The following is a 19,966-nucleotide window of genomic DNA, read 5'->3' as shown; positions in this document are numbered from 1 at the left end:
CACTTTCTGGACTTTAATTTGTTGTCTTCCATTTCTCCGGAAGTGAACTCTTGCTTCATCTCCTCCATTCTGGAGGACTCAGAATAACTTAGACCCTCTAGCAGAAATATAAAGCAACTTCATGTCTATTTGGTGCTAAGTTATGTAGGAGCACTCTGCACACAGGTCAGCAACTACAAGCCACCTCTACTGCACAGAGTTATGTAAGGTTAACTCTACTCCTGGTAATTGTCTGGTGTTTTCTGAGACAGGTCTTGCTCTGTCACCTGGGCTGGAGTCCAGTGGTGTGATCATAGCTCACTGAAGCCTCATACTCCTTGGGCTCAAGTGATCCTCCTGCCTCAGCCTCCACAGTAGCTGGAACTATAGGCATATAGTTCATGGCACATGGCTAATTTTTTTTTATTTTATGTTTTTGGTAGAGACAGAGTCTTACTCTGTTGCCCAGGCTTGCATGCTCTTGAAGTTTACTTGAAAAATGCCAGAGGTCATCTCCCAATTATATCTTTTTTTATTTTTGGCCTGAATCATGAACCATGTCTTCTTATCCTCAGGTTCACTTTTGTTAGGGGATTTCCTAAAAGGGAATTTTATGTCCTGAGATATTTCTCTTTCTCTATACAGTGTTTTGCAATTGTATCTAGTCATTGGATGATGGCCTCTGGCTTCCTCGTCTTGCTTTTTCTCTCATATATTTCACTTCAACAGATTCAGGAGATTTGGTTATTAGACTCCAGTCTAATTCCTAGATATATCTTGCTTCTATTTCCTTTTTCAGCCAGAGGTAATTTGCCAAAAATGTTTGCTAACATTGCATCATACACTTACCATTTTCCTTTTTTCTTTCCAGATTTTTAATTTCTAATTACATTTAGCTAGAGTGACATCATTTTTGATTCATGTTGTTGTTTTAACTGATTCTCATTCCTTATTCTCTGGGCATTTGTATTTCATTTTGGAGTGTCTAATCACTTTTTGACAGAAATAATTTAAACTTTAATGAACTTTTAAATGCACTGTACTGTAAACTGATGGCGCATTTGCATAATATCGCTCATCCAGGGTTTCAATGGTAACAATCATCTAGATGAATCTATTAGTGGAGGTGTGTATAGGGTTAGAGGAGCAAAAAAAGAATCTCGAGGCATGCAGAGACTAACACCAGTGGAAAGCAATTGCCACTACCGTCCATTGGATTACAGAGGAAGGGGAGGAAATGCTCTTACCAGAGCCCATTGAGAGCTGGAGCTGTAATTGTGGAGGGAGAAGCACAGCTATGCTAGACACATGGTTTTGAGGCTTGGAGGAAGCAGGAAAGAAATACCCTGACCTCTCCTTCCTCTTGTCCTTTGATCTGCTTATGTGTCTCCTTGGCCGGACTCAAACAGAAAACAAATGCAAGGGGGCAGGGTTGGTGCAGCTCACAGGGGTCAGCCTCCTAGGGCAGAGGGCAGGAAGAGAAGGATCTGAAATGGTGGTGACAATTACAGATTAATCAGCATGGTGACCCACTTAAAATAGGAACTAGTTAAAACAACATGGACAAGGCAGTAAGTGATGTTGTAATGAATTCCACAAAAGAAAATAAGACTACTTGACAGAGTGCTTTTAGTTTAAAGATGGTAGATGAAATGGCGGGTAACCCTCTATAGAGCCTTCTGTTATTACTATTTTTCCTGTGCATTTGTCACTAGGGAAGGGACAAAGTAGACCTGCCTGGTGGTTTCCTGCCTCATGGCTCCCCCTCTGTGACTGGGAGAGTGTGTAGTTCAAAGTCTCCTCACACAGATCTTTGACAGAGAGACAAGGGGCACTTCGAAGACAAAGCATAACAGACTAATTAGGCCTTGTGTATTAGTCCGTTTTCATGCTGCTGATAAACACATACCTGAGACTGGGCAATTTACAAAAGAAAGAGGTTTCTTAACAGTTCATGTGGCTGAGGAGGCCTCACAATCATGGCGGAAGGTGAAAGGCACGTGTCACATGGTGGTAGACAAGAGAAGAGAGCTTGTGCAAGGAAACTCCCCTTTCTAAAACTGTCAGATCTTATGAGACTTATTCAGTATCACGAGAACAGCATGGGAAAGACCTGCTCCCCTGATTCAATTACCTCCCACTGAGTTGCTCCCATAGCGCGTGGAAATTCAAGGTGAGATTTGGGTGGAGACACAGCCAAACCATATCACCTTGTTTTGGATTAGCTCTCTCCGTAGGCCAGTATGCTCTGCTTTATTTCATGACCATAGACTAAACTTGACTTAGCCACCCTAAAATTCTGTGCTTTTGTTCAAAATGCATATTAGGCTTGAGACTATCAGTGCAAATTTACTCTTGCTGATAGGAGGGAGAGAAGGTTAGATTCAGTGTTTCTTATTCGTAATTTTCATTGTGTTCATAGCTGCAATATGAATTCTAGTCTTTTGATAGATTTGTAAATATGGGAAATTCCTTAAATGTCCCAGTTGATAAGACATAAAACCATTCAGAAATTGAAGAAGTATGTTAGAAACCCAGGCAGGAATATGATGCCCAGAGCATGATTCGGGCATTTCCTCTACTAGGGAACTTTTGCAAGTATCCAATTCTATGTCTCCCAGACCAATTAAGTTAACATCTCTGAGTGTCAGGCCTGGGAATTGGTGTTTTTCTAAAGCCTCCATGTGATTCAAATGCCTTCTGAGGACTGAAAACGATTGTTCTATTCTCTTTTTCTTTCTCAGTTTTCATATACCCAGGAAATATTTTCTAATTTTTTCTATGTGCATTGTACTTTTCTTTGTTATTCATAATCCAGAATAGATTGTAATATATCAACTCCCGCCAAATACCATGTCCATTTTACCTCATAGCCTTATTGTTAAACTTTCTTTTTTTAAATAGACAGAGTCTTGCTCTATAGCCCAGGCTAGAGTGCAGTGGCTTGGTCATAGCTCATGGTAGTCTTGAACTCCCAGGATCAAGTGATCCTCCTGCCTCAGCTTCCCAAGTAGCGAGAACTCCAGGTGTGTGCCACCATGCCTGGCCAATTTTTTGTTGTTGTTGTTGAGTTGGGGGTCTTGCTATGTTGCCCAGGCTGGACTCCTGGACTCAAGCTATCCTCATGGCTCAGCTTCCCAAATTGCTGGGGTTATAGACATGAGCCACTGTGCCTGGCTGATCATTGTATTTTTTTTTTTTTACATAGACAGTTCTTCATAAGATTAAGTAATTAATATGTTCAAGGATTGTGTTTCTGTATACTTCTCCATTTCTGAAGCTACGTTTTAAGATAAGATTTGTAGTACATCAGTAAAACATCACTAGAAAGAGGAAATTGTTTATGTTTTGTAAGTGTGATACCATTTCACAGGAGTGGCTATTCATCTGAGGTAACCAGACTACATTTTGATGTAGTGACATTTCTGACCAAACTGGAGGACCTTCATTAACTAATTATATTTTCAGAATGGTGAATACAATTGCCAGTTGTTCTTTCCTGCTGTGGGCAATGTAATTAAATCTTTGCCAACCAGTTACAGATAACAGTAATGTCTATGTATTTCAAGTCATTTAAGCTAAAAACACGGAGGAAAATGAACCATCGAAAGCAAGAAAACATTTTCTCTCATACATTCACTTTGAGGGCTTTAAATATGCTACCTCTTCTGTCCTTGCTTTACCGGAGAGAGCTGACATAGTTTCTCTCTAGATCCTGGAGCCCATGTCTCGCCCTACCCCCAATATTATTAATACACCACCTCCTCGTCCCTAGAAAACCTGGGAATATAGACAGCTAGGTGGTATTTAAAATCACTTTTTGTATGTTTCTTTTATCTATGATATGATTTAGCCTTTTTTTCCCCCCAGGATAATACCTTTCAAGCTGCATGGCCCTCAGCAGATGACTCCATCATCAGCAGTATCCCACCATTTGATTTCAGCTCTGGTCCTCCCTCAGCCACTGGCAGGGAACTCTGGTCAGAAAGTCCTTTGGGTGATTTAGTGTCTACAGACAAATTAGCCTTTCCCTCGAAGATGGGCCTCAGCTCTTCCCCAGAGGTTTTAGAGGCTAGCAGCTTGACTCTTCATTCTGTCACCCCGGCAGTGCTTCAGACTGGCTTGCCTGTGGCTTCTGAGGAAAGGACTTCTGGAACTCACTTGGTAGAAGATGGTGAGAAACTTTAATCCCTTTTCATACTTTTTGTTATATCCAAAGACAAGGGTTTTAAAGAGAGGAAGAGACTGTGGCTATGAAAGAAACATGGTAGCATTCAACGGGGGGAAAATGTCTTGGTAAAATTGTGTGCAAGAGGAAACTGTCCAATTTAATTTGTTGGAATGGAGAGTCCAAATAGGTAAATAACAAGAAATAAACTTGGGAAGCTGGAGCGGGGATCGATTAATAGATATTTTGAAGGACATATTTAAAGGTATATAGTTTAGTTAAATTACTGCTGCTACTTTTAAAGAATCACTTTACTTAAATATTGGAGTAATAAATAGCATCGAATGAGATTATTCAGCTAGGTTATAGCTAGCACTTGTGGGGGCCAAGTCTAAAGATTTTTGCTTGTAGCAGTATTGAGAAGGGTAGAAGCTAACCCATGGCAGCCACAGCCCAGATAAAGAAGTGAAAATGAAATCGATGATCTGGATGCCGTGGAGGAAAGGAAATATAAATGTGACTGAGGGATGGAGTACACATGTGAAATGAGGAAGATGAACAAATACATAAAGAGTTCAGGATTGTGAACATTGGGTGACAATGAAGGATGACGGACAAAAATATAACAGGGAAAATGAGAGTTCAGATTGTGAATATTGGGTGATGATGAAGGATGACGGACAAAAAACATAACAGGGAAAATGAGAGTTCAGATTGTGAACATTGGGTGACTATGAAGGATGACGGACCAAAACATAACAGGGAAAATGAGAATTCAAAGAGAAACACAGTGTTCAGGGAATTTTCCTCCTAAATCACTGCTGGATTTAGTATTCATTGTCAAAATTGCTACCAGCAGTTCTTTATTTTCATGAAATTTTATTAAAAAACACAAGTGTTTGAAGATTATTTCAATAGTCAAGGTCTTGTCATCCTCAAGAAAGAGATAATATTCATGAGTGATTATCCATATTAAAAACACATTATCAGATCTTCTTGTTTGCTAGATATAGAAAAGCAAAAGCCAACAATTGTCCCTGTTAACTCCACTGGGAAAAGATAGGCAACTAGTTTTATTTATTACCTTTTGGCAACTCTGTAGATTAATTAATATAACACTTTATTTTCAGGATTAGCCACTGTTGAAGAGTCAGAAGATTTTCTTTCTATTGATTCACTGCCTTCAAGTTCATTCACTCAACCTGTGCCACAAGAAACAATACCACCCATGGAAGACTCTGATGTGTCCTTAACACCTTCCCCGTATCTGACCTCTTCTATACCTTTTGGCTTGGACTCCTTCACCTCCAAAGTCAAAGACCAATTAGAAGCGAGCCCTTTCCTGCCAGATGCATCCATGGAAACAGAATCAATATTTGAGAGTGGTTTGGGTTCAGGGTCCGGGCAAAAGTGGGATCTGGTTACTTGGCCATGGAGTGAGACTTCGTCAGAGAGCACTGAACCACTGTTCAAGCCATGGCTTGAAGATGATGATTCACTTTTGCCAGCTGAGATTGAAGACGAGAAGCTAGTTTTAGTTGACAAAATGGATTCCACAGAGCAAGTTAGTAAGCACTCAAAATATGAACATGATGATAGATCCACACACTTTCCAGAGGAAGAACCTCCTAGTGGGCCTGCTGTACCCATCCTCACAGAGACTGCCACTGAATCTGCATCTCTAATTGTCCCCAAGCACATGTCAGAAGTACCTGGTGTTGATGATGATTCAGTTACCAAGGCACCTCTTCTACAGACACCTGTAGCAATATCTACTGATGAATCAGACCAGGCGGATGCCATCCTAAGGGAGGATGTGGAACAAACCACCGAGTCATCCAACTATGAATGGCTTGACAGCGAGGTTTCAGTGGTAAAGCCAGACATGCAACCTTTGTGGACTATATTGCCAGAATCAGATAGAGTCTGGACAAGAGCTTCTTCCCCGGAGAAATTGTCCAAGGACACATTGGCAAGTACACCACAGAGTACTGACAGACTCTGGTTGAAAGCTTCCATGACACAGTCTACCAAATTGTCTCCAACCACAATCTCCACCCTGCTAGAGGATGAAGTAATTATGGGTGTACAGGATATTTCATTAGAACTGGACCGGATAGGCACAGATTACTATCAGCCTGAGCTAGTCCCAGAGCAAAATGGCAAGGTTGGTAGTTACATGGAAATGTCTACAAGTGTTCACTCCACAGACATGGTTAGTGTGGCTTGGCCCACAGGAGGAGATGACTTGAGTTATACCCAGACTTCAGGAGCTTTGGTGGTTTTCTTCAGCCTCCGAGTGACTAACATGATGTTTTCAGAAGATCTGTTTAATAAAAACTCTTTGGAGTATAAAGCTCTGGAGCAAAGATTCTTAGAGTTGGTAAGCAGAAAAAGTAAAACATGGGCACTAGTGAATAATCATGTATGATCCACTCCTCCTCCCCTCTAGCACAAAAGATCTGAGCAGGGAAAGTGGGATCTGCTGTGGGCATTCATTTCCCATCATTTACAAATAGTATCATGGCCTGGGGTTGGTAATAAGACAGTAAGACAGGTACATACAAGAAACGGAAAACACAAAAGTGGCATGAGAGTGATGTAATAATTTACAGGGAACACTGTATTCCATGAATTACGAGACTACAATAAGTTTGACGTTTCTTTTCACATTTGACTGTGAAGCTAATGTTTTGTGGGTACCTACGATCCCGTCACTGTTGTAATCCTTTAGTGAAACAGAAAATAAACTTTCTGGGTGTCTAAAACTATGTATGAATAAAACTATGTGTGAACTCCCTAAAGACCACTACAAAAGTCTCATAGCATTTCTAGTTTCTACCGTCAAAGCAGTCCTAATTTGCACTTTCGTTAATTAACAGTTTAAATGTAGATAAAATACAATTAGGAAAAGCGAGGCAGGGGCTTATCTTATTTTTTTTGTTTGTTTTGTTTGGGTATGTATTGAACAGAAAGTGAAACCCTGTAATTAACTCACCACTTTGCATGTATTGTAGCTGGTTCCCTATCTGCAGTCAAATCTCACGGGATTCCAGAACTTAGAAATCCTCAACTTCAGAAATGGCAGCATCGTGGTGAACAGCCGGATGAAGTTTGCCAGTTCTGTCCCTCCTAACATCAACAATGCGGTGTACATGATTCTGGAAGACTTTTGTACCACTGCCTACCATACCATGAACTTGGCTATTGATAAATACTCTCTTGATGTGGAATCAGGTATGACGTCACCTAGCCTGGTGATTTCTTAGTCGCATCCAGTGATTATTCTTGTGTGTTTTCTTCGTCATTGCATTAAGGTGACTCCAGTACTTGGAAGAAAAGAGAGTACTGTCAGACAAATCTTCCACGTCTTCACAACTAGAAACATATTTCTCCCAAGAACGTCAATTTCATTCCCTTTTCAAAGCATCGTCCAAACATGTTACTTTACTGTTTCACCTCCATTCCCTTTTCTGCCCACTGCATCTGGCTTTTGTTTTTATTTATCCACTGGATCAATTTTTGCTATGCCTTCATGTTACCACCTGCAAAAGGTTTGGGCCCTCTTCCCTTTAAGTTTTTGCATCCATTTCCATTGTCTTAAGCATTATGTAAATGTCAGCAACTCTCCACATTTTTTATATGCAGATCAAATGTCTCAAAACCTCCAGAATTAATATCTATGTACTTACTTGACAATCTCCACTTGGATGTATTCTGTGTATGTCAAATTTAAGATAGCTACGAGTGAGCTCTGCTTTTCCATATCTCACTACCCTCCAGCTAAATCTACTCTTTCAGTTTCTCTATCTCTTTCTATAAATGTAAGCTTTGTTTTTTTGTTTTTTTTTTTGAGATGGAGTTTTGCTCTTGTTACCCAGGCTGGAGTGCAATGGCGTGATCTCAGCTCACCGCAACCTCCACTTCCTGGGTTCAGGCAATTCTCCTGCCTCAGCCTCCTGAGTAGCTGGGATTACAGGCACGCACCACCATGCCCAGCTAATGTTTTGTATTTTTAGTAGAGATGGGCTTTCACCATGTTGACCAGGATGGTCTCGATCTCTTGACCTCGTGATCCACCTGCCTCGGCCTCCCAAAGTGCTGGGATTACAGGCTTGAGCAACCACGCCCGGTCCTATAAATGTAAGCTTTATCTACTCAGCCACTTAAGCCGGAAACATGAGAAGTCATTGTTTTTTTTTGAGATGGAATTTCGCTCTTGCTGCCCAGGCTGGAGTACAATGGTGTGACCTTGGCTAACTGCAACCTCCACCTCCCAGGTTTGAGTGATTCTCCTGCCTCAGCCTCACGAGTGGCTAGGATTACAGGTGCCTACAACCATGTCTAGATGATTTTTTGTATTTTTAGCAGAGACAGGGTTTCTCCATGTTGACCAGCCTGGTCTTGAACTCCTGACCTCAGATAATGCACCCACCTCGGCTTCCCAAAGTGCTGGGATTACAGGTGTGAGCCACCACACCTAGCTAGAGAAGTCATTCTTGATATTTCAGTACCTATCACCTTGAACTCTTGGTCACTCACCAAACTTGTATTGATTATGAATTCTAGCTGTAACTCAAATCCATGCCCTTTTCCCTATCTGCACGGCTATGACTTCCTCCAAATCACCACGCTCTCTGCTTTGGACCAGTTACCCCACATCCTCTCATGCTCCTCCTCCTATCTATCCTCCAGACAGCGGCCAGGTCTGGTTCAGTAGCCACAAGGCCTGGTCCCTGTCTTCTTCCCTGAAATCCAATGCTACTTACCCCTGTTTAACATGTTCTAGTCAAACCAGCTTGTTTTTGGTTACTCAGATGCAAAACCTTTTTCTTCCCTTAAAGCTTTTGTACACACCGTCCCCTTTTGCCTTCTTACTGACTTTTGTTCACCCATGTGCCTCAGTTCAAATGTCACTTCCTTAGGACTTTCATTGACTCACTTATAGTCTAGATTGAGTCTTTCCTGTCAGTTTTTATATTAATAATACAATGTTCTTTTCCCCTAGAGAGTTATCATCGTTGTAATAATGTTAATTTATGTGCATAGTTGCATAATGGCTATTTTTTCCAGATGAGCATTTCACAAGGACTGAGAATGTGTCTGTTTTATTAAGTACTTTCTAGCCAGAATTTAGCACAGTGTATTGAACACAGAAGATACTAAAAAATACTGTGAGTGAATGACATAAACCATTGCTTTTATCTGGGAGCCTTGGATGCAGAGAATACTGCTGAAGCGTGAAATTCTGTTCTTGCTTCTCTTCTATGTACTAGAGGACGGTGCTTTTGAGGAGTAAGAAGAAATGTCCTCATATTTCTCCAGTGCCTTTTAATCTCAAACTGGTTTGAAAGCCCGCCCTATTCTTTCAGAAAGAAGCATGCTTTCTTTTGAAGTCTTTGAGAACTGGTAGCCATTGAAAGTGAGGAAAATGATTTCACTAATCCTTCGTATCCCAATCTCTTTCCACTTAGTCCTCTAGGACTATTTGCACATTCTTTGTCATGTGCTGTAATAGAAGAGGCAATTCGTTCTAATTTGTAAGTTGTGATTTCTTGCTTTTGCTTTACCATTTATTATTTGTATGACCCTAGGTGGGCTACTTTTATCCCTGACACTTTAATTTGCACATGTTAAATGGGGGTAATATTGCCTGGCTCTGTATTTTATGAGACTATTGTAAGCATTACACAAGTAATATATATAAAACATTTGACTGGCTGTACAACTGCAAACAGTTATGAGTTATAATACTTTTGCAAAAGTCAATCGACTTCTTTTTAGACAGAATTAAAGGCCAGGTGCTGTGGCTTGCACTTTTAATTCCAACACTTTAGGAGGCTGAGGCAGAAGGATTGCTTGAGCAACACAGTCTCCGTCTCTACAAAAAACCTTAAAAATTAGCTGGGCACTGAGGCATGTGCCTGTAGTTCCAGCTACTTGGGAGGCTGAGATGGGAAGATTGCTGGAGCCTGGGTGGTTGAGGCTGCAATGAACTGTGATCACACAACTACACTCTAGCCCGGACAACATACATAGTGAGAACCTGTCTCTAAAAAACATAAAAAATAAAAGTATAGAGAATTACAATAAATACACTTACTTCAGTTTTTAAAAATTATACCTTAAGTTCTGGGATACATGTGGTGAATGTGCAGATTTGTTACATAGATATACACGTGCCATGGTGGTTTGCTGCACCCATCCACCCGTGATCTACATTAGGTATTTCTCCTAATGCTGTCCTTCCGCAATCCCCCAACCTCTGACAGGCCCCAGTGTGTGATGTTCCTCTCCCTGTGTCCATGTGTTCTCATTGTTCAATTCCTACTTATGAATGAGAATATGAGGTGTTTGATTTTCTGTTCCTGTGTTAGTTTGCTGAGAATGATGGTTTCCAGTTTCATACATGTTCCTGCAAAGGACATGAACTCATCCTTTTTTATGGCTGCATAGTATTCCATGGTGTATATGTGCCACGTTTTCTCTATCCAGTCTATCATTGATGGACATTTGGGTTGCTTCCAAGTCTTTGCTATTGTAAAAAGTGCTGCAATAAGCATACATGTATATGTGTCTTTATAGTAGAATAATTTATAATCCTTTGGGTTTATACTCAGTAATGGGATTGCTGGGTCAAATAGTATTTCTGGTTCTAGATCCTTAAGGAATCATCACACTGTCTTCCACAATGGTTGAACTAATTTACATTCCCACCAACAGTGTAGAAGCATTCCTATTTATTCACACCCTCTCCAGCATCTATTGTCTCCTGACTCTTTAATGATGCCATTCTAACTGGTGTGAGATAGCGTCTCATTGTGGTTTTGATTTGCATTTCTCTAATGACCAGTGATGGTGAGCTATTTTTCATGTTTCTTGGCCACATAAATGTCTTATTTTGAGAAGCATCTGCTCATATTCTTTGCCCACTTTTTGATGGGGTTGTTTGTTTTCTTCCTGTAAATTTGTTTAAGTTCCTTGTAGATTGTTGATATTAGCCATTTGTCAGATGGGTAGATTGCAAAAATGTTCTTTCATTCTGTAGATTGCCTGTCCACTCTGATGATAGTTTCTTTTGCTGTGCAGAAGCTGTTTAGTTTAATTAGATCCCATTTGTCAATTTTGGCTTTTGTTGGCATTGCTTTTGGTGTTTGAGTCATGAAGTCTTTGCCCATGCCTAATCCTGAATGGTATCATCTAGGTTTTCTTCTAGGGTTTTTATGGTTTTAGGTCTTAGTTTAAGTCTTTAATCCATCTTGAGTTAATTTTTGTATAGGGTGTAAGGAAGGGGTCCAGTTTTAGTTTCCTGCATATGTCCAGCCAGTTTTCCCAACACCATTTATTAAATAGGGAATTGTTTCCCCATTGCTTGTTTTTGTCAGGTTTGTCAAAGATCAGATGGTTGTAGATGTGTCTCAATATTTCTGAGGCCTCTGTTCTGTTCCATTGGTCTATATGTCTGCTTTGAGACCACTGCCATGCTGTTTTGGTTACATTAGCCTTATAGTATAGTATGAAGTTAGGTAGTGTGATGCCTCCAGCTTTCCTCTTTCTGCTTAGAATTGTCTTGGCTATGTGGGCTGTTTTTTGGTTCCATATGAAATTTAAAGTAGTTTTTTTCTAATTCTGTGAGGAAAGTCAGCGGTAGCTTGATGGGGATAACACTGAATCTTTAAATTACTTTGGCCAGAATGGCCATTTTTACAATTGAGTCTTCCTATCCATGAGCATGGAATGTTTTCCCATTTGTTTGTGTCTTCTCCTATTTCCTTGAGCAGTGGTTTGTAGTTCTCCTTGATGAGCTCCTTCATATCCCTTGTAAGTTGTATTTCTAGGTATTTTATTTCCTTTGTAGAAATTGTGAATGGGAGTTCACTCATGATTGGACTCTCTGTTTATCTATTACTGGTGTATAGGAATGCTTGTGAATTTTACACATTGATTTTGTATCCTGAGACTTTGCTAAAGTTGCTTATCATCTTAAGGAGATTTTGGGCTGAGAGAATGGGGTTTTCTTTTTTTTTTCTTTTTTTAAATTTTTTATTGGATTTTAGGTTTTGGGGTACATATTCAGAGCATGCAAGACAGTTGCATAGATACACACATGGCAGTGTGCTTTGCTTTTCTTCTCCCCTTCACCCACATTTGGCATTTCTCCCCAGGCTATCCCTCCCCACCTCCCCCTCCCACTGGCCCTCCCCTTTTCCCCCCAATAGACCCCTGTGTTTAGTACTCCCCTTTCTGTGTCCATGTGTTCTCATTTTTCATCACCCACCTATGAGTGAGAATATGCGGTGTTTCATTTTCTGTTCTTGTGTCAGTTTGCTGAGGATGACGTTCTCCAGATTCATCCATGTCCCCACAAACGACACAAACTCATCATTTCTGATTGCTGCATAATATTCCATGGTGTATATGTGCCACATTTTTCCAATCCAGTCTATTATCAATGGGCATTTGGGTTGATTCCAGGTCTTTGCTATTGTAAACAGTGCTGCAATGAACATTCGTGTACATGTGTCCTTATAGTAGAACGATTTATAGTCTTTTGGATATATACCCAGTAATGGGATTGCTGGGTCAAATGGAATTTCTATTTCTAAGGCCTTGAGGAATCGCCACACTGTCTTCCACAATGGTTGAACTAATTTACACTCCCACCAACAGTGTAAAAGTGTTCCTTTTTCTCCACATCCTCTCCAACATCTGTTGTCTCCAGATTTTTTAATGATCTCCATTCTAACTGGCGTGAGATGGTATCTCAATGTGGTTTTGATTTGCATCTCTCTGATGACCAGTGACGATGAGCATTTTTTCATATGATTGTTGGCCTCATATATGTCTTCTTTTGTCAAGTGTCTGTTCATATCCTTTGCCCACTTTTGAATGGGCTTGTTTGTTTTTTTCCTGTAAATCCGTTTGAGTTCTTTGTAAATTCTGGATATCAGCCCTTTGTCAGATGGGTAGACTGCAAAAATTTTTTCCCATTCTGTTGGTTGCCGATCCACTCTAGTGACTGTTTCTTTTGCCGTGCAGAAGCTGTGGAGTTTGATTAGGTCCCATTTGTCTATTTTGGCTTTTGTTGCCAATGCTTTTGGTGTTTTGTTCATGAAGTCCTTGCCTACTCCTATGTCCTGGATAGTTTTGCCTAGATTTCCTTCTAGGGTTTTTATGGTGTCTTATGTTTAAGTCTTTAATCCATCTGGAGTTAATTTTAGTGTACGGTGTCAGGAAGGGGTCCAGTTTCTGCTTTCTGCACATGGCTAGCCAGTTTTCCCAACAACATTTGTTAAACATGGAATCCTTTCCCCATTGCTTGTTTTTGTCGGGTTTATCAAAGATTTTATAGTTGTATGTATGTTGTGTTGCCTCTGGTGCCTCTGTTTTGTTCCATTGGTCTATATCTCTGTTTTGGTACCAGTACCATGCTGTTTTGATTATTGTAGCCTTGTAGTATAGTTTGAAATCCAGTAGTGTGATGCCCCCGCTGTGTTCTTTTTGCTTAGAATTGACTTGGCTATGCGGGCTCTCTTTTGGTTCCATATGAAGTTCATGGTGTTTTTTTCCAGTTCTGTGAAGAAAGTCAATGGTAGCTTGATGGGGATAGCGTTGATTCTGTAAATTACTTTGGGCAGTATAGCCATTTTCACGATATTAATTCTTCCTAACCATGAACATGGAATGTTTCTCCATCTGTTTGTGTCCTCTCTGATTTCGTTGAGCAGTGGTTTGTACTTCTCCTTGAAGAGGTCCCTTACGTTCCTTGTGAGTTGTATTCCAAGGTATTTTATTCTTTTTGTAGCAATTGTGAATGGCAGTTCATTCTTGATTTGGCTCTCTTTAAGTCTGTTATTGGTGTATAGGAATGCTTGTGATTTTTGCACATTGATTTTATATCCTGAGACTTTGCTGAAGTTGCTTATCAGTTTCAGGAGTTTTTGGGCTGAGGCGATGGGGTCTTCTAGGTATACTATCATGTCGTCTGCAAATAGAGACAATTTGGCTTCCACCTTTCCTATTTGAATACACTTTATTTCTTTTTCTTGCCTGATTGCTCTGGCTAGAACTTCCAGAACTATATTGAATAGGAGTGGTGAAAGAGGGCATTCTTGTCTGGTGCCAGATTTCAAAGGGAATGCTTCCAGTTTTTGCCCATTCAGTATGATATTGGCTGTTGGATTGTCATAAATAGCTTTTATTACTTTGAGATACGTTCCATCAATACCGAGTTTATTGAGGGTTTTTAGCATAAAGGGCTGTTGAATTTTGTCAAATGCCTTCTCTGCGTCAATTGAAATAATCATGTGGTTTTTGTTTTTGGTTCTGTTTATGTGGTGAATTACGTTGATAGACTTGCGTATGTTGAACCAGCCTTGCATCCCCGGGATGAATCCTACTTGATCATGATGAATAAGTTTTTTGATTTGCTGTTGCAATCGGCTTGCCAATATTTTATTGAAGATTTTTGCATCTATGTTCATCATGGATATTGGCCTGAAGTTTTCTTTACATGTTGGGTCTCTGCCGGGGAGAGAATTTGGTATTCTCATCATTTGGTATCAGAATGATGTTGGTCTCATAAAATGATCTGGGAAGGATTCCCTCTTTTTGGATTGTTTGAAATAGTTTTAGAAGGAATAGTACCAGCTCCTCCTTGTGTGTCTGGTAGAATTCGGCTGTGAACCCATCTGGACCTGGGCTTTTTTTTGTGTGGTAGGCTCTTAATTGCTGCCTCAACTTCAGACCTTGTTATTGGTCTATTCATAGTTTCAGCTTCCTCCTGGTTTAGGCTTGGGAGGACACAGGAGTCCAGGAATTTATCCATTTCTTCCAGGTTTACTAGTTTATGCGCATAGAGTTGTTTGTAATATTCTCTGATGATGGTTTGAATTTCTGTGGAATCTGTGGTGATTTCCCCTTTATCATTTTTTATTGCATCTATTTGGTTGTTCTCTCTTTTCTTTTTAATCAATCTGGCCAGTGGTCTGTCTATTTTGTTGATCTTTTCAAAAAACCAGCTCTTGGATTTATTGATTTTTTGAAGGGTTTTTCGTGTCTCAATCTCCTTCAGCTCAGCTCTGATCTTAGTTATTTCTTGTCTTCTGCTGGGTTTTGAGTTTTTTTGATCTTGCTCCTCTAGCTCTTTCAATTTTGATGATAGGGTGTCAATTTTGGATCTCTCCATTCTCCTCATATGGGCACTTATTGCTATATACTTTCCTCTAGAGACTGCTTTAAATGTGTCCAGAGGTTCTGGCATGTTGTGTCTTCGTTCTCATTGGTTTCGAAGAACTTCTTTATTTCTTCCTTCATTTCATTGTTTACCCAGTCAACATTCAAGAGCCAGTTGTTCAGTTTCCATGAAGCTGTGCGGTTCTGGGTCGGTTTCTGTATTCTGAGTTCTAACTTGATTGCACTATGGTCTGAGAGGCTGTTTGTTATGATTTCAGTTGTTTTGCATTTGTTGAGCAGTGCTTTACTTCCAATTATGTGGTCAATTTTAGAGTAGGTGTGATGTAGTGCTGAGAAGAATGTGTATTCTGTGGATTTGGGGTGGAGAGTTTGTAAATGTCTATCAGGTTTGCTTGCTCCAGGTCTGAGTTCAAGCCCTGGATATCCTTGTTGATTTTCTGTCTGGTAGAGAATGGGGTTTTCTAAATGTACAATCATGTCATCTGCAAACAGAGACAATTTGACTTCCTCTCTTCCTATTTGAATACCTGTTATTTCTTTCTCTTGCCTGACTGCCTGCCCAGAACTTCCAATACTATGTTGAATAGGAGTGGAGAGAGAGGGCCTCCTTGTCTTGTGCCAGTTTTCAAAGGGAATGCTTCCCGCTTTTGCCCATTCAGTATGATATTGGTTATGGGTTTGTCATAAATAGCTCTTATTATTTTGAGATATGTTCCATCAATACCTAGTTTATTGAGAGTTTTTAGCCCGAAGGAGTGTTGAATTTTATCGAAGGCCTTTTCTGCATCTATTGGGATAATCATGTGGTTTGCGTTTTTGGCTCTTTTTACGTGATGGATTATGTTTATTGATTTGTGTATGTTGAACCAGCCTTACATCCCAGGGATGAAGCTGACTTGATCCTGATGAATAAGGTTTTTGATGGATTCGGTTTGCCAGTATTTTATTCAGGATTTTTGCACTGGTGTTCATTAGCGATATTGTCCTGAAATGTTCTTTTTTTGTGTGTCTCTGCCAGGTTTTGATATCAGGATAATGCTGGCCTCATAAAATGAGTTAGGGAGGAGTCCCTCTTTTTGTATTGTTTGGAATAGTTTCAGAAGGAATGGTACCAGCTTCTATTTGTACCTTTGGTAGAATTTGGCTGTGAATCTGTCTGGTCCTAGGGTTTTTTTGGTTGGTAGGCTATTAATTATTGCCTCCATTTCAGGCCTTGTTATTGGCCTATTCAGGGATTCAACTTCTTCCTGGTGTAGTCTTGGGGGGCGGTATATGTGTCCAGAAATGTATCCATTTCTTCTAGATTTTCTAGTTTTATACATAGACATGTTTATAGTATTCTCTGATGGTAGTTTGCATTTCTGTGGGGTCAGTGGTGATATTCCCTTTATCACTTTTTATTGTGTCTATTTGATTCTTCTCTCTTTTCTTCTTTATTCATCTGGCTATTGGTCTATCTATTTTGTTAATCTTTTCAAAAATCCAGCTCCTGGATTCATTGATTTTTTTGAAGGGTTTTTCGTGTCTCTATCTCCTTCAGTTGTGCTCTGATCTTAGTTATTTCTTGTCTTCTGCTAGCTTTGAATTTGTTCGCTCTTGCTTCTCTAGTTTTTTCAATTCTGATATTAGGGTGTCAATTTTAGATCTTTCCTGCATTCTCCTGTGGGCGTTTAGTGGTATTAATTTCCCTCTAAACACTGCTTTAGCTGTGTCCCAGACATTCCTGTATGTTGTGTCTTTGTTCTTATTGGTTTCAAAGAACTTCTTTATTTCTTCCTTAATTTCGTTATTTACCCAGTAGTCATTCAGGAGCAGGTTGTTCAGTTTCTATGTAGTTGTGCAGTTTTGAGTGAGTTTCTTAATCCTGAGTTCTAATTTGATTGTACTGTGGTCTGAGAGACTGTTTATTATGATTTCTGTTCTTTTGCATTTACTGAGGATTGCTTTACTTCCAATTATGTGGTCAACTTTAGAATAAGTGCTATGTGGTGATGAAAAGAATGTATATTCTGTTGATTTGGGGTGGAGAGTTCTGTAGATGTCTATCAGGTTGGCCTGGTTCAGAGCTAAGTTCAAGTCCTGAATATCCTTGTTAAATTTCTGTCTCGTTGATCTGTCTAATGTTGACAGTGGGGTGGTAAAGTCTCCCACTAGTATTGTGTGGGAGTCTAAGTCTCTTTGTAGGGCTCTAAGAACTTGCTTTATAAATCAGCGTTTTCCTGTATTGGGTACTTACATATTTAGGATAGTTAGCTCCGCTTATTGCATTGATCCCTTTACCACTATATAATGTCCTTCTTTGTCTGTTTTGATCTTTGTTGGTTTAAAGTCTGTTTTATCAGAGACTAGGATTGAAACTCCTGTTCTTTTTTGCTTTCCATTTGCTTTGTCAATATTCCTCCTGGGGCTGCTGCTTTTCAGAGAAGCCCTGCCCAGAGAGGAGAAATCTAGAGAGGTAGTCTGGCTACAGTGGCTTTGCTGAGCTGTGGTGGGCTCTGCCCAGTTCAAACTTCCCTGGGGCTTTGTTTACTCTGGGAGGGGAAAACCACCTACTCAAGCCTCAGTAATGATGGACACCCTTCCCCCCTGCCAAGCAGGAGTGTTCCAGGTCGACTTCAGACTGCTGAGCTGGCAGCAAGAATTTTAAGCCAGTGGATCTTAGCTTGCTGGGCTCCATGGGGGTGGGATTCTGTAAGCTAGACCACTTGGCTCCCTGGCTTTAGCCCCCTTTCTAGGGGAGTGAACGGGTCTGTCTTGCTGGTGTTCCAGGCACCATTGAGGTATGAAAACAAACAAACAAACTCCTGCTGCTAGCTCAGTGTCTGCCCAAATGGCTGCCCAGTTTTGTGCTTGAAACCCAGGGTACTAGGTGGTGTAGGCACTTGAGGGAATCTTCTGGCCTGCAGGTTCCCAAGACTATGGGAAAAGTGTTCCCAAAATTCTGGGCTGCAATGCACCATTCCCCACGGCATAGTCCCTCATGGGCTTCCATTGGGAGGGAGTTCTCTGACCTCTTGTGCTTCCCAGGTCAGGTGATGCCCTACCCTGCTTTGGCTTGCCCTCCGTGGGCTGCACCCACTGTTTAAGCAGTCCCAGTGATGTGAGCTGGGTACCTCAGTTGAAAATGCAGAAATCACCCCCCTTCTGTGTTGATCTCACTGGGAGCTGCAGACCAGAGCTATTCCTATTTAGCCATCTTGCCAGCCACCCCCTTACCTCAGTTTTGTAAGTAACTCATGTGTCAGCTGCATGCAATGTCATCAAAGTTTATAAGGTCACTTTTACTTTTAATATTCAAATTAGCTGGCATTTGCACAATCCCTATGCAGTATAAAACCTGCATCTGTGTTCCCCCAACTCCTCAGTGTCTCTGGGCATTGTTAGGGAACTTAAATATCTCTTAATCCTCCCCAGTTCTGCGTTTCTGCTGCTGAATTTTCGATGTCACATGCATCTTGACTCTTGTGGTGTTAACCTAATGCAATCAAAAATCACAGTCCTGTTTTGGATCTGCTCAAAGCACCTCTAATGTAAGGAAGTTGATTCTATCAAACATTTGCTGATGGTGTGAAGGTAACAGAGAAGGCTTTATCTAAGCATGGCAGATGGCTTAAAAATTAGTTAGGTGGCTGGGTGCTGTGGCTCATGCCTGTAATCCCAGGACTTTGGGAGGCCGAGGCAGGCAGACCACGATGTTAGGAGTTCAAGACCAGCCTGACCAACATGGTGAAACCTCGTCTCTACTAAAAATACAAAAAGTAGCCTGGTGTGGTGGCATGTGCCTGTAGTCCCAGCCACTCAGGAGGCTGAAACAGAATTGCTTGAACCTGGGAGGCAGAGGTTGCAGTGAGCCATGATCACACCACTGCACTCCATCCTGGGTGACAGAGCGAGACTCCATCTCAAAAAAATTAGTTAGTAGGCATAACTATTCTGAAATTCCTCTGCCACCCTCTCAAGGGCATCTCTTACTGACCAACATTTTTTCCCAGGACCCAGCCAACTATTATACTGCTTGGGCCATAAAGCTTGTCTTTCCAGACCATCTTCATATCTTTCTTCTACTCTCATTTTTCTGGATCCACCTATCCTTCTTTTAAGCTGCTCCCAGAAAACCAGAATGTAATTAATTCCACAATTTAGATCACTGCCTCCCATCTAAAATTTAGCTCCAACTCGACCTTTGTTTCCCCAATAGAGTCACTAAGGCATTTTTCCAAACATATGGTCACCAACCTGGGTACCCTCCTTTAACCAGCACAAAGGATTGGAAGGAGACTTTGAAACCACAGTCTCTTATTTACATGATTAAAATATTAGGATTTGTCTTTCTCCTCGACCTGGAAGCAAAAAGGCAGTATTTTATCTTTTTCTTATGGCTGTATCTTTTTCTTAATGTATAGAAAATATGGACTCTGTTTTTCTTACCTCAGATACATACACCCACAGAATGGTTACAAAGTTTTAAAATTTTTAAATAGAATTATTTTACTACACGTATAATGGTTAAGCATTGCTAATATGAAAATCTGAAATCTGAAATGCTCCAGTCTGAAACCTTTTGAGCACTGACATGATGCTCCTAGGGGAAGTTTCTTCACTTGACCTCACGTGATGGGTCGC

At 40.6% G+C, this 19,966-nt stretch overlaps 1 protein-coding gene across 2 annotated transcripts in view; it reads left to right on the top strand.

Annotated features, from left to right (window-relative positions):
• IMPG2 (interphotoreceptor matrix proteoglycan 2) overlaps positions 1–19,966 on the top strand; it is a 137,341-nt gene that overhangs the window by 86,136 nt on the left and 31,239 nt on the right. For both annotated transcript variants that reach the window (XM_078352234.1, XM_078352235.1), the window contains 3 exons: positions 3,850–4,153; positions 5,278–6,530; positions 7,165–7,384. In XM_078352234.1, coding sequence (XP_078208360.1) covers positions 3,850–4,153; positions 5,278–6,530; positions 7,165–7,384 — 1,777 coding nt within the window. The remainder of the gene's footprint in view (positions 1–3,849; positions 4,154–5,277; positions 6,531–7,164; positions 7,385–19,966) is intronic.

The sequence above is a fragment of the Callithrix jacchus genome, chromosome 15 (genome assembly GCF_049354715.1).
Source record: "Callithrix jacchus isolate 240 chromosome 15, calJac240_pri, whole genome shotgun sequence".
Classification (NCBI taxonomy): domain Eukaryota; kingdom Metazoa; phylum Chordata; class Mammalia; order Primates; family Cebidae; genus Callithrix; species Callithrix jacchus.
Note: the sequence above shows the minus strand (reverse complement) of the source record. Positions and strands in the feature narration are given on the sequence as shown.